We start from the raw sequence: 15365 nt of genomic DNA on the forward strand, positions 1-15365 counted from the left end.
CAGCCCTGATTTTGTACAAGTTCAGGCATGTGAATGCATGCAACCTCCATGCAATGGACACTTGGACACTCTCCCCCTTTATGCTTCAGCAATACACCAGACCAATTTGGGTTAGGCTACCAGGACACAGTGGGACACTTCCACCACGATGGAACTACCGGATTTGGCAGCGTCAACCAATTAATATCACAACATGATAGATGCAACGGAGCCGAGTTTCTCCAAGCTGGGACAATCTCTTGGCCAACTAGCGTTATGCAGTTGATGCCCGTTTCAAGCTGTCTGTTTGTGCATTAAAATATAATAACATTGAAGGAGCATCTCCAACCCCACAGTTCAGCCCGGACACAGAGGTCCAGCCTAGAGGGCCTTCTGGCAGTTCCCTCATGGCAAGAAGTGAAGTTACAAGGAACCTCTCAGCAGACACAAGAGGGCAATTAAAGGCATAATGAAGAGAGACAACTTCAAAGACACAAGGGCCCCCTTCCTTTAACTATGTTAATGACCAAAATCAAGACCTTGTTATACTAACAGATCAATATTCTCAGTGGAGAAGTTCCATTAACTAATCACACCCTCCCTGTGGAACACCTTCTCATCAGATGTCAAAGAAATAAACGCCTGATTTTTAGAAGACATCTGAAGGCAGTCCCTGTAAAGGGTAGTTTTTATTGTGGTTTTATTGAGGTTTTATTGCAGGGGTAGGCAACCTAAGGTCCATGGGCCACAAGCGGCCCTTGGGGGGGTCATTTAACTGGCCCACGAGCTACCCCCAAACTGAGTCGCCCGCTCAACGAGTCCCCGTGCGCTGCACTAAACTGGCACAGCACAGCATGGGGACTCACTTCCACGTTGCCGGAAATCACGTCTGCACAGACGCAGGAGCCGGAAATTGCGGGTAAGCCTTGCCAAGCCCTGTTTTATTGTGTTTTTAATATTTTGTTGCAAGCCACCCAGAGTGGCCAGGGCAACCCAGTCAGATGGGCAGTGTACAAATGAAAATTATTATTAATTATTATTATTATTCTGGCATCAATCAGGTCTTGTTAGTTCCCAATATCTCCTACTGCACCATATTATTCTACTCTCCAGATAGCTCAGCTGTGCAATGCCACATTAAAAAGCTCAAGCTGTTCAGTATTGTTGCTGCTGCTGCTTTTAAACAAAGGAAGAAATCTAATCCCCTCTAGCCAGTTCTACGATTTTCTACACAAGGAATGCATTTTGCCTGTTGGGTTTATAAATGTTGACCCATTCCAGGGAGGGGGGGTAGGAGAGACAGGCCCCTCAAACAACTTGCAGGCACCAGGCTTAGAAATTTGAATTTATTATTAATTGCACTTAGTCCTCTCCTTTTTTTCTCCAAAACGTGAACCGGGGGGGGGGGGGGGGCGGAATGTGAGTATTACCAACGTTCGCCCCTGAACCCAGACCTCCAACACATAAGGGAAACGGAAACTGAACCAGTCGGGATCTATCCTTATTCAGTGGTACCTCAGGTTACATACGCTTCAGGTTACATACACTTCAGGTTACAGACTAACCCAGAAATATTACCTCGGGTTAAGAACTTTGCTTCAGGATGAGAACAGCAATCGGGCTCCGGCGGCACAGCGGCAGTGGGAGGCCCCATTAGCCAAAGTGGTACCTCAGGTTAAGAACAGTTTCAGGTTAAGAACGGACCTCCAGAACGAATTAAGTACTGTATTTTTTGCTCTATAAGACTCACTTTTTCCCTCCTAAAAAGTAAGGGGAAATGTGTGTGCGTCTTATGGAGCGAATGCAGGCTGCGCAGCTATCCCGGAAGCCAGAACAACAAGAGGGATTGCTGCTTTCACTGCGCAGCGATCCCTCTTGCTGTTCTGGCTTCTGAGATTCAGGATATTTTCTTCTTGTTTTCCTCCTCCAAAAACTAGGTGCGTCTTGTGGTCTGGTGCGTCTTATAGAGCGAAAAATACAGTACTTAACCCAAGGTACCCACTGTACTTGTACTGCAAACCCTGTCACAACTCAAGGCCACACCATTTCCCCTTTAAAAGGCAGAGCCGCTTGCTTCAAGGACTAGGAAGCCGGGCCCAGCCTACACACTTCTGCCGGTGAATCAGCTTCTTCATTCAGAAACATGACGGTGCTGACTCATAAGAGGTTTACACGCCAATAGACAGGAAATGCAAATCCAGATTCTCTCTGGTTAAACACACACACACACACACACACACACACACACACACACACACACTCAGCTCAGCTCAACCCACAGGGACGTGTTGTGGCGTCCCTCACTGAAACCCAGCAAGAATCCTGCACACCATCTCACCGGAAGCAAGATCCCCCTCAGTTGTTGAAACCTCGGTGGGATACCTAATGCGGAAAAGACAACTGAGGAGCCCACCTTCGTCCCACCCTCGTCTACACACTATTTGTTTAAAGCGGTATTGTAACACTTTAAACGAGGCATTTCCAAAGTCCGTTTCGGGGGCCTAATCCAGCCCACCAGTCAGTTTAATCCAGCCCCTATGGCAGTCTATCTCCTGCTGTGGTAAAATCCTAAAAAAAGCTCAACAATGTCAATTTTTAAAAATGCTCAACAAGTTCAATCCTTTAAAAAGCTCAGCAATTTTGGTCAGCCCTCACGCATGTTCACTTCATCAAATCTGGCCCTGTTTGAAAAAAGTTTGGGCACCCCAAAAACTGTCATGGCTTCCTGCAAAGAATCCTGGGAGCAGTAGTTTGTTACGTTTAAACCATCCATTCCTCTTCCCAGGGAATTCTGGGAACCTTGTGAGAAGAATAGGGGGCCAGCTAACAATCTTGGCTCTGCCTACTGTGGGCCCCCCGGCCTTCCGCCGTAAAAGCACCTACGGGCGCCAGCCACCACCCAGGGTAGCCCAGTCAGTTTGCTGCAACGAAAACGGCAAAGAATAAAAAAAATTCAGAACAGCAAGCCTTTGGCGACCCCAATCCACCTCTTCAGAATCCATGCAGTGTTGACAAGTGTTACTGGGGAGGAGGGAAATGTGGGAGAGAAAGTTTGGAGGCGGGAAATGGTATGCAAAACCTGCTGACCACAATCCTTCACACATTTCCTTGGGACAAATCCCACTGCAATCCATGGGGCTTCCTTCCAAGCAAAGAAAGATAAGATGTTCAAGGCAAAAAAGGATGGGACAGGTCTGTCAAAGAAACTCCTGCCCTCGTACCAGCCAAGGATTATTATGAACTGTAGACCTGCGAACTTTCCCCACATGCCCAGATTTTAATCTTCCTCACCCTCTTCCCTGACGGTTTATTTAAACATCCAGCCTGAAGAATTCTGCGGGATAAAAAGCAAGATGAACAATGAAATACACAGACACACCTCTGCAACATTTTGGTTGGTCCAAACAAAGGAATTGCCCTAATGTAGTTATTGCACCATTTCCCCCCCTTCAGAACAGAATATCCAGTTCTGGTGTTAACTACACTTTTATCCTGCCGTATCTCCAAGGAGTTCAAGGTAGCACAGACAATTATTTCTCCACAGCCAACCCATTTACACACACACACACACACACACACACACGCACACACACCCCTACCTCACACCCACTTTGTGAAGTAGGTTACGCTACAGAGCCAGGAAACCTATAGCATCTCCAAGCATTGTTGGACTGGACAATTCCCATCACTCCTAAGCCCAAGCCAGACCAGTGCTCTAGCCACTACACCATGCTGCCTCTCACATCCTGTCTTTCTATAATAATAATAATAATAATAATAATAATAATAACCACCAAAGAATTGATGCTTTTGAATTATGGTGCTGGAGGAGACTCTTGAGAGTCCCATGGACTGCAAGAAGACCAAACCTATCCATTCTGAAGGAAAGCAGCCCTGAGTGCTCACTGGAAGGACAGATCCTGAAGCTGAGGCTCCAAGACTTTGGCCACCTCATGAGAAGAGAAGACTCCCTGGAAAAGACCCTGATGTTGGGAAAGATAGAGGGCACAAGGAGAAGGGGACGACAGAGGATGAGATGGTTGGACAGTGTTCTCGAAGCTACCAGCATGAGTTTGACCAAACTGCGGGAGGCATTGGAAGGCAGGAGTGCCTGGCGTGCTCTGGTCTATGGGGTCATGAAGAGTCGGACACGACTAAACGACTCAACAACAACCACCACCAAAGTACACAACGGAAACTTCCATTCTGACTCAAGCTCACTTCCTTTCCTTGAGGGCTTAATAAAGATGCCATGGCCAAATTTATGCATCAGCCTAACCGGATTCAGAAGGAAGCGATTTTTATTCATTTATGGCAGTGATGCCCAATGTGGAGGCCCCTCCATTGGCTATGCTAGTAGTGGGTGATGGGAATTGGAGTCCAACAACTGGAGGGTGTGCAATATTTGCTACGCCTGCTTTAAGACAGCTGTATATTATTATTCTTGCAAATATATACCACAGCAGTTCACATTATAGTCCTAGGTTTTGGTCTGAAGATGCAAGAGGGCCTGCAGAAGCAAAGTAGGTCCGCTTCTGGTCAGTATCTGGGTGGCTGACCATCTCAGAACAGGAGGTATGCCGATTTGAGTTCCAGGATGGAAGAAAGGTGAGACAGAAATTGCTGTTGACATCCTTTTGTCCAGGGCGCAAATCTCAGCAGCGTATGTGGAAATTAGCCCTGTACATATCTGGGAGTTTTAAATGTTTGACGCTTTATTATGTTTTTATATTTTGCTGCAAGCCTCCCAGAGTGGCTGGGGAAAGCCAGTCAGATGGGCAGGGTATAAATAATAAAATTATTGTTATTATTATTAAATTATTATGGAGGTCCTGGGCTGCTCAAACAACAAGACACCCCACTTGGTCTTGCTGATGTGGTCCCAAAGAAAGCAGTGCATTTAAAGGGATATTATAATATGATGAATACGCGAGCAGGATTTGAGTTATGAGCAACGGAAAGATTTAGAAATCATTGTACTGTGATTAGGATACAAAAGAGGGAAGATGGGGTGCAGCAAAGAGGTAGGGGGGATTGGAAAACAGGATAAGAAGTTGATAAAACGAAAGAATGGTAGACGTACCTCGGTGTGACGCTAACATATGAGAGTGCTGGAGGTGAAATAGTTAAACAGGTTACCCAATCAGAACCGAGGGGGGTGGAGTCAGAGGGACTATAAAACCAGCTCTGGGAGGGGGAAACAGGGAGTTCGTTGGGAGTTGGGTGGTTGGTTGGAGTAGGAGTGAATTGGAATAGAGTCTGTGGGTAGGTTAAGTTAGTGTAGCGAAATAAGCTGAGTCAGGAACAGTTAGGGAGCTAGGAAGACAAGTAAATATCTGAGAGGTGGTTTAGTGAGTGAGAGCAGGTAGCGGAAGTTATAGGTCTGGATAGGCAGCCCATGATTGTAATTGACTGAGACCATTTATGAAACCACACACTTGTTAAACTGCAATAAATAAACAGAAGTTTATGTTCCAATTTAACCCTGACTGGGCCTGGGTGGTGGCAGCGAGAAATAAAGTGGTGAAACGTCCAGGGGCCCCGTGTGATCACCACACTCGGTTCCCCAATGCCTTGGGAGTCAAACGTTCCGGCTGCTGAAGGACCAAAAACCGGAAGCGAATGTTCCAGTTTTCAAACGTTCTTTCGGAAGCTGAACATCTGATGGGCCTTCCACGGCTTCCGATTGGCTGCAGGAGCTTCCTACAGCCAATCGGAAGCCGTGCTTTGAAAGTTGAACATTCCAGAAGTCGAACAAACTTCCAGAATGAATTCTGTTCAACTTCTGAGGTACAAATGCATTACATATTGGAATTATATGTGAAATCTGTGAGAAATGAATAAAATTCCACATATTTAAATGAAAAGGAAAGCAGAGCAATACGTTTGGCATCAGCTTGGCTGCAGGAGTTGCCAAAAGGAGGTGAACAAAAATTAAAAATAGTATTTTGTAATATAATGCCGCTACGTATTTAAAATACAGTCATACCTCGGGTTATATTTGCTTCAAGTTGAGCACGTTCGAGTTGCGCTCTGCAACCCAGAAGTAACGGAGCGTGTTACTTCCGGGTTTCGTCGCTTGCGCATGCGCAGACGCTCAAAATGACGTCACGTGCATGCGCAGAAGCGGCGAAAAGCAACGTGCGCGTGCGCAGACGTGCCGTCACTAGATACGTTTACCTCTAGATGCGAATGGGGCTCTGGAATGGATCCCGTTTGTATCTAGAGGTACCACTGTACTCCCCAAAAACACAATTAACTCAAAACCACTTTCCAAATTCACCTCAAAACTTCCAGCAACTGTGTTGAAAATATAATTTCCCTCCATAGGGCTCTGTGCAGGCAGAAGGGGCCCAGGTTCAATCTCTGACATCCCCACATAGGGCTGGGAGAGACTCCTGCCTGAAACACTTGAGGACTCCTGCCAGTCAGTGTAGACAATACTGACCTACATGGACCAACGGTCTGACTCAGGTATAAGGCAGCTTCCTATGTTTTGAAAAGATTATTCAAGTTCCTTGTCATCACACTCAGCTGTAAAGGCACCTGACAAGCCAGTGATGCCTTCCAGGCTCACTCACCTGCACAGGTGATAATTCCCCAGCATCCTTTCCACATGAGGTTAAGCAAACACAAACATGCAAGCAACAGCACAAGATACAGCATTATTTGCAAAGCTAATAGATAATAGCTATTGAAAGGACCATACTTTGATCACATCCAGTTATAATAATATTACTAATAATATTTATTTATACTTTATTTTAAACTTTTATTTTATTTATGTTGCTTCTCCAAGAAAATATTCTGCTGCTTTAAGTTGAAGAAGATTGGATACTTATAATAAAAAGAAGTTTGCTGTATTAATTAATGTATAAATGTATTAAAGGTTTTTATTCATAATAGCCCAAAGTAGTGTTTTCTTATGGGTGAGCATCCAATAAAGTCCACTTTCAGTGCAATCCTATAAAAACTTCCATTAATTCCATTAAACTATTATTCCATTAACCTATTTTTTATTTATAATAATTATACTTATTATATTTATTATCATCATCATTCCATTATTATTCCATTAACCCAATAATAACCCAATCCCATTAATGGGGCTTACTTCTGAGTAGACACATATAGGAATGCTCAGGTAATTGACAACAATTCCCGTCAGCCCCTTGGGCAATGGTCAGAAATATATTGATCCAGCAACAGTGGGAAAGCCACAGGTTCCTCACCCCTGAACTAGGACTGACCATGGATTAGCTCACAGAAAGAGCATACTGGCAGCCATCTTTTCTTTGACAACCTGTTGCATCTTTAGGTGAGAAACAGCCCAGGTCGTTGCATGTCTTTATATGCTCAGTTAACACAAGGTCATGCAGGTGGCATTTGTATGTGATGTTAATACAGTTGTACCTTGGTTTGTGAATGCCTTGCGAGTCAAACGCTTTGGCTCCCAAACACCGCAGACCTGGAAGTGAGTGTTCCTATTTGCAAACGTTCTTTGGAACCCGAATTGGAAGCTGCGCTTTGGTTTCCGAACGTTTTCCCCACTTACATGCATTTTGACTCGCATGCGACCGCATCTATGTGCAGCACTAGGAAATATTTAAACAAATAGAGTTAAATAGCAAAAATGGCGCAAAAAGAGCAGAAACACAGCTTGCAATCCCATGAGCCTTTGCACCAACATTTGAGGAGAGCTAGAGTTTGGAGGGAATTGTTGTGGTGGAGTTTGGTGAGGGGTTTTGTGGATTTTGGACCGAGTTCGGCTTTTTAGATGGTGTTCCCCACTATACACAATTTCACGTATACGTGTGGTACCGGGGAATGTAACCCCCATCAGTTGGGAGACACTTGCATCAGGATTTCTGTCGTTTAATTCTACTTGGGGCTCATCATGCTCTTCCACAACTGCTGATTTATGTATCTTCAATGGGACTGCCAGATCAGGAGCATCCCAGATCCTGAGATTTCAGGGCCCAAGCCTGAGACTTGGTGATGTCACAGGGTCAAGCCCTGGAGATGGAGGTTAATTGGGAGAGGGGAGCAGAGGAGGACAGGTCTCCCAGAGGTTCTATGCTATAATTTGCAGCCAAGTCATGCTGGGCTAACGCTCGCAAACAACATGCATAATCTTCTTAATATTCTTTTACTCTATTAAAGGCATTCTCACCCACCTGAAGATTCAAGCCGTCTACCTGTCAGGGGAAGGCAAACCTGGAGACTGGTCAGAACTGGAGGTCTGGTAACCTGAATGTATAGTTTTTAATATATTGACCAAATATTCTACTGCTCCAAATCACTTTCTGTTCATTTTGCAGTTTGGCAAGTAAGATAAGCAGTTACACACACCTTTTAAAAATAAATGGCACAATGACCCTACAGCTTTCCATTTCCGACTTATTTTAAAACCCACATACAAAGTGGTTTTGGAGTCGTTTAGAGGGTTTGTTTTTTAAAAAATGGTCCAAATAAATTAGCCCACTTCATTAAGTGACTTCCTGTGTCACCTTTGGGTATTATCACCCGCCAAAGAGATTTCTGCAAATTTGCCAAAAGGGAAGTGGGCGATGACAGGCCTCCAAGTATGTGCCGAAAGGATATTAAGGACTGATTTTTACAACACAGCCACTGCTTGCTTTTATCACACCAGCTTTTGAGGCATTTCCAAAAGCTTCTGGCTGTCTCCAGCAAAACTCTATTCCACAAGACTGTAGCTCAGTGGTAGAACATTAGGTCCATTAATACAGGAACTTACGACCCTCCAGATCAGAGCTTTCCAAACTTTTTGTGTTGGTGACACACTTTTTAGACGTGCATCATTTTGCAACACAATAATTCAGTTTTACTAGCAAACTGGAGGTTGAACTAGCCCCTTTCCAGCCCCAGGAGGAGTGCAGGGAGTGTGACACACCTAGAACACACTGACGTCATGACATACAGTTTGGAAAGCTCTGCTCCAGATGTTCCTGGACTCCAATTCCCATCAGCCCCAGGAAAGATGGCCCAATGGTCAGGGATTGTGGGAGCTGTAGTCCATCAACATCTGGCTCCTCACCCTTGGACCAAAGTTACTTAGCCCAACCAGAAAAACATTGCCTGCCTGCCCATACATATTTGTTGACTCATCTGCCTGCCTGCACATACCTATGTTAGTCATTGATGGACAACTGTCCTCCAGTTTTCAAAATTCTCCCAGTTCATTTGCAGGCAAGAGATTCTTACCCACCGCAGGCAAATCGGGCAAGCTGCTATTTACGAGCCTGCCATAAAGCCAGCCTGGCAAATGAGAACACCGAAACACAAAGAACATTTCGGTATCTAGCCGTCTCTCTCTCTCTCTCTTCTTGCCAGTTACGCAAGTAGTAATTACTCTATTATGCCTAACTATGCAAACAACGTGCGGGCCATACCCCAGTAGTCATTAACAGAGTACTTAAAAGGGTTCCCTGGCCTTTGATGTGGGGAATTAACAAATAACGAAGCATTCTTGTTCCAACTGTAATCCCAGAAAGGGACATTCCCTTGTATTTAATTTTTTATTTTTATTTTTATCTTAAGCAGAACACACACAGGCACACACAGCTCAGGTGTGCTGCCCGGCCAAAAGTGTCAAACACAATTCCATTTTCATACGCTTACAATTCCCACTGTGCTCAATGGGGTTTATTCAATGGGCACGGGGTTGCAGGCCAGTATATGTTTTTTGTACAATTAAGTGCAGTGTCGGCACAAACCAAGCTGTTTTCCAAATTTTGAAGCCTTTTCCTCCCCAACTAGGATTAAACCACTTCAGCAGCCTTGGAAATTCTAGGTGCAGGACAAAGATGCTGAACCTCAGTCCCAGGAAATAAATGACGCCCCCCCCCAACCTGTCCCCCAGGCCCTTGGGACCCACCCTCAGGCCATGCTCCAACCTGGACGAAAGGAATGAATAATCTAAATAATCTTATAGCATCTTGAAATGTCTGCCCATTTTATGTCTTCAGGACCAAAGCCCACACTTCCATTAGGACCGCCCACCACCCATCACATAAATGGCTGCTGGATGACAAAAGGCACCTGGCGAATTTTGGGCGCTGGGGCCATCTGAATAAGTCAGTCTCAGCCTGCCAAGGAGGAAGCTAGTCTAACCTCTCCTGGGAGGGATTTCCACCAAGCTGGGGCCACGGGAAAAGGCTCCCTTTCGTGCCACCGCCGACCATGCGCTTCTGATGCTCATGGGACCGACAGAAGGTGGTCGACTGAGGATCCTGGCACCCAGGCAGGTTCATATACAGTGGTATCTCAGGTTACATACGCTTCAGGTTACAGACTCTGCTAACCCAGAAATAGTGCTTCAGGTTAAGAACTTTGCTTCAGGACGAGAACAGAAATTGTGCGGAGACAGCAGGAGGCCCCATTAGCTAAAGTGGTGCTTCAGGTTAAGAACAGACCTCCGGAACGAATTAAGTACTTAACCCAAGGTACCACTGTATAGGGAGGCACATTCTCTCAGAGAGCCTGGGCCCAAGTCATATAGGGCTTCAGAGGTCATAACCAACACTTTGAATTGTGCAGTTGTTTTGATGACCTGGGGTAGCCTAGCTGGTACAGCACGAGACTCTTAATCTCAGGGTTGTGGGTTCAAGCCCCACAGTGGGCAAAAGATTCCAGCATTGCAGGGGGTTGGGCAAGGTTATCTACGTGCGCTCCCTTCCAGCTCTACAATTCTATGCTCTCTGGAACAGGCGCCAGTCAGCAGCCGGGCTGGAGCATTTGGGGGCAGCTGAAGCTTCCAAATAAGAGGGGTTTGATATTTTGTCCAGGACAGGAGGACAAGGGCCTCAGACTCCTCCTCTGCAGAGCCACAGGGGTACTTGCGTTCATGCTGGGGGCTTTTAAAGCATCTCCCCATATCCCTCGTTGCCAATGGCAAGAATTCTTGCCCTCTATCTCTGTACTGCTGCATCCTCCAGCCACTTACTCCTAGCAGGAAAGGAAGCTGCCTAATACCAGATCAGACCATTGGTTTTTATCCAGCTACATCTATCACGTCCTACTCTATAGAGACTGCAATCTACTCCCAGTATAATGTCACTGCCCACAATTGCTGAGCTTTCCTTAGGGGAAGAGACCAGAGTTGAGTTTTTTTGGGGAAAGGTGTCAGACTATCAATCACAACAGTCCGCAGCCCTCACTCCTTCTCCCACCAACTAAGGGAGTTAAAGCTTTCACAGCAGCGCCAGCAGGGGCAGGATGCGTCGCCATTGCTCAGGAACAACCAGCGATCTCTTTTTACTCCTGCAATCGACCTGGATAACCCTGGCAATCTACCTGTCGATCGTGGCCGCCCGGTTGGTCTACAATTACCAGAAGCACCTCTCCAGGGATTCAGGCAAGCAACATTCCCAACCCTACCTGGCGATGCCAGAAATTGAACCCGGGACCTTCTGCATGCAAGGCAGAATCTCTACTGGTGAGCTAGGACCTTTCCCCAGCAGGACTCTTATTCTGCCCTGCATCCTCCGACATGCGGCAAGGACCACAGCAGCTGTGCAATATCTTGCCCCTTGGACAGAGTTCAGGCAGTCGAGAACAAGCAGCCAGATCCCACGCAAAGAGGACTGAGATTTGGAAACAGAAACGTGAGCAAGTGTTCCAAAACAAAAGCATGACACTATCTGCCCATCCCACCAAGGCTGAGTTACAGCTCAGAGCTGCTGCATGACACAGAGCAAAGCTCACGCAGCCTGCGATGATAAGAGCAGAAATATGAAACATCTGTAGAAAGAACTGGCGCAGCACAGGGGAAGAACTGCCTGTGAAGCTCATAAGGGCAAGCAAGGCCTTCTGATTTCTCCATGCGTTTGTACCTTATACAATCATTACGCCACCCAGCCTCTTAAGGAACTCAACTCACCCACTTTATCTTCACAACAACCTTGCAAGGCCAGGCACAAAGAACCTTGCAGTGGGCCAATGCTCTAACCGCTGCACCACACTGCCCCTCATGTTTAAATGCACAGATAAAGACAACAATTTTCTAAGATACACATTACTTATAACACAAAACAGCGTACACCACCTTGAGCTCCTTGAAGGAACTGGGGGAGATAAATGTAATAATTTACATGTTATAGAGAGGATTGTTTGGCTCCCTCTGTAAAGTTTCAGACAAGCTGTTTTTAATTTCACCAGTAATTTAGCAACGTCTGTATTTTTATACTTAACTGGTTTTTCAAACCCTGCTCATAGGTTTAAGCCATGAACTTGTTTCTTAGCCATCCGAGCTGTTTCATTAATTTTATGCCTTTTCCCCTTCTTTTGTAAGCTACATCAAGTCTATTTCTCAAAGAAAGGCAGGACGCAAACTTCCAAATAAATAAATAAATATCGCCCATACAAAATTTTACACAGAAGCACCTTTTCAAATTCCATTCCTTCGCTACGTTGAATGACCCTCGCACACTAGTGTGACCCCAAAATATATAACTCGGGGTAAGTTTGGGGTAGGGAGAAGGAAGGCTATGTGCCACCAATATTCCATGACAAGTCTTTAGCTGAATCAATGCCCTGTTTATTTTCTTTATCCAAAAAGATGTCTAGCATCACTCTGCTTCTGAGTAACTTACCAGAAAAGCGGTATTCCTTGTCCAATGCAACACATTGGACAGAGTGGGGATTATTTCTGCCTCCTACTTTCACACTAGTGCAGTTTACAACACACATGCAAAGCAAAAAATAATCATACACCCATCATAAAATACAATACACACACCTGTTTGCACCCACAGTGGATTACAGAGACCTCGATACAATTTTGGACTGAAAAATACACTCAGATCTGGCACCTAGAAGAGGTGATTCCGATTCCGCACCAATCACGCTCCTGGCAAGCCACCTTCCAGATATTACTGTACCACAAAACCATTAATAATCACCTAATTAATAGTATTGGCAAATTGCCTTTCAACACTGTTCTCAAGACATTGCACTGGCATAATAAGGACGGAAAATAAAACGCATTCAAGAAAGTTCAGGGACAACCGATCTCATTCTCACCAATGAATTCAAAACTCGTTTTAAAAACGGTTAAACAAAACAGTAAGAGATAATAAAAAAAGACAGTGTGACCACCTTTCGGTTTTAAAGAGAAGAGGGCAAAATCAGGAAGATCCCGTTCTCGGAGTGCCAGAGCTATCGTTAGGCCAGATTTATAGTCACACGATTATTCCATTTGACTTGTGCGCTCAAACATTTCGCATTTGGGAGAGATCAGCAAGAGATCTTGCATTGCTTATCGTTGCAAAAAAAAAAAAATACTTTTTTTGGCGGTTTCGAGCGTTGTGCGTTTCCTGCCATCCGTTTCTGAACACCGAAGTTTGCATTGGGGTGGAGCGCAGGGGTGCGAGCAGTTGGCCTTTGCCTGAGTCGCAAAAGAGCCTCTGGCCACTCGCGCAACCCACGCGAGATCCCTCTCTTACCTTTCGGAAGGGACATGGCTCTCTCTCTGGCTGAGTGGATCGGCGGAGGAGAGAGAGCGCTGCTTCCTGGCGGGTTCCGCCCGATGAAGATCCGGCTAGGCGCCCAGGTGAGGCAGCGGGAGACGTCGGGGAAGGGCGCGCGCCGGCAGCACCCAGGACATGTCCAAACAGCCTCGCAGCCTTCGCGGGGATCAAGCGCAACAGCCTCTGCAGGAGGGGCGGCGAGGAGCTGGCATAAAAGGAGTCCCGGCCCCGCCCAGGACCATCCGTTCTGCCCCCCGCATTGGCTGCCTTCTCTGAAGGGGGCGGGGCTGTGCTAGGCCACGCCCCTCCCTGCTCTACCTTTTATACTCAGGTAGCCTTGCAGGGAATCCCAGTCACCGGCTGCGCGGTGGAGAAGTGTTGATCTATGCACAAGGCGGAAGGCGTTCTGGGTGCCCCAGGAATCCTCGTCACCTTCTTCCCCTGCAAGTTTTTTTTTATTATTTTTAATTTCTGTACCGCTTCATATTTTTAAGAAAAATCTCAAACCGGTTTAGGTAAAGGTAAAGGGACCCCTGACCATTAGGTCCAGCCGTGGCCGACTCTGGGGTTGCGGCGCTCATCTCGCTTTATTGGCCAAGGGAGCCGGCGTACAGCTTCTGGGTCATGTGGCCAGCATGACTAAGCCACTTCTGGCGAACCAGAGCAGCGCACGGAAACGCCGTTTACCTTCCCGACGGAGCAGTACCTATTTATCTACTTGCACTTTGATGTGCTTTCGAACTGCTAGGTGGGCAGGAGCAGGGACCGAGCAACAGGAGCTCACCCCGTCGCAGGGATTCGAACCGCCAACCTTCTGATCGGCAAGTCCTAGGCTCTGTGGTTTACAGCAAAGCAGTTTGCAGCATATTAAATCAATAAAACATAAATGAAACAATCTGAAGAAAGTCAAATATAGAGCATACAGTCAAAGCAACATAACAGAAAACTAAAATGTTATCTTAAAATATTTGAAAATAAAAGTTGGTTTCCCTGCATTGGGTTACCACTGGCATGCTGTGTTTCAGCATCCGAGGTCTTGCTTCTTCTGCGCCGTTGCCCTCTGAGGTTTGGCAAGAGGCTGCCAGGAAAACAGGAAGCTAGCTGCTGCTACTAGCCTTCGTTGGCATAAATTAAAACAGTAAAATCATCCAAAATCATCCAAATGCATTGATAATCCAAACACATACAATATATAAAAGACTACATAGCCACCATCGAATAAATCAGGAAATGTTAGATTTAGCTTTAAAGATCTTGGCTAAGTACCCCGAAACAATCTTTGTAGTATCATCCCTCGACAAATATTGGATGACAGACTCTTTGTAAATCAATATTTTGAGCTGCAAGGCAGTCCCTAGGAGATCTCTGCGATGAGTGTCGAGAAGAGGGCAATCCCAAATTATGTGATGGTGTTTTCCTATTACAGGAGCAGAATCTGTTCTGGGAGGGTTTTTTATATATTTTTAAACCTCAGGAAGCTAGTTGTCTTGTTGCACCGAGTCAGAAAAATCCATAATTTTCATGTGGTCCGTGGAGGGGGTGTGGGTGGGGAAGTTTGGGAATTTAAGGAAATTTGTATTTAGGGAAAATGTGTTATCTCCAGATGTATCACCATGGGGCACCATAAAAGCTAACTGCTGCAGAACTCAGTCACATTACAATCATGTGTATCCCATCCCATCCGTCTACAGCAGAAAAATCCCACAGTGCATTAAAACAGCCCATTAAGAGTTTCACCCAAATGTTCGTACGGTGCATCGTGCATCGTGCAGGATAGAAGTGCTACATTGCTGTCGTCAGGAAGCTGCCCCATGTGGTGAACCAGGGAACTACAAGTGGCAGCATTATCTGCGGAGAACCACCCAAGCTTGGAATCTGGAACTTCCAGAGCAGGAT

The 15365-nt window shown here is 45.9% G+C and overlaps 1 protein-coding gene across 1 annotated transcript in view; it reads right to left on the reverse strand.

Moving 5' to 3' along the window:
* The window catches only part of MAP2K3 (mitogen-activated protein kinase kinase 3), a 69518-nt gene extending 55857 nt beyond the window's left edge, over nt 1-13661 (reverse strand). Inside the window, exon 1 of the mRNA XM_083474514.1 lies at nt 13446-13661. Coding sequence (XP_083330640.1) covers nt 13446-13461 — 16 coding nt within the window. The 5' untranslated portion in view covers nt 13462-13661. The remainder of the gene's footprint in view (nt 1-13445) is intronic.
* Nucleotides 13662-15365: the final 1704 nt, after the last annotated feature.

This window comes from Podarcis liolepis, assembly GCF_965112155.1.
Source record: "Podarcis liolepis genome assembly, chromosome: 14".
Lineage (NCBI taxonomy): Eukaryota > Metazoa > Chordata > Lepidosauria > Squamata > Lacertidae > Podarcis > Podarcis liolepis.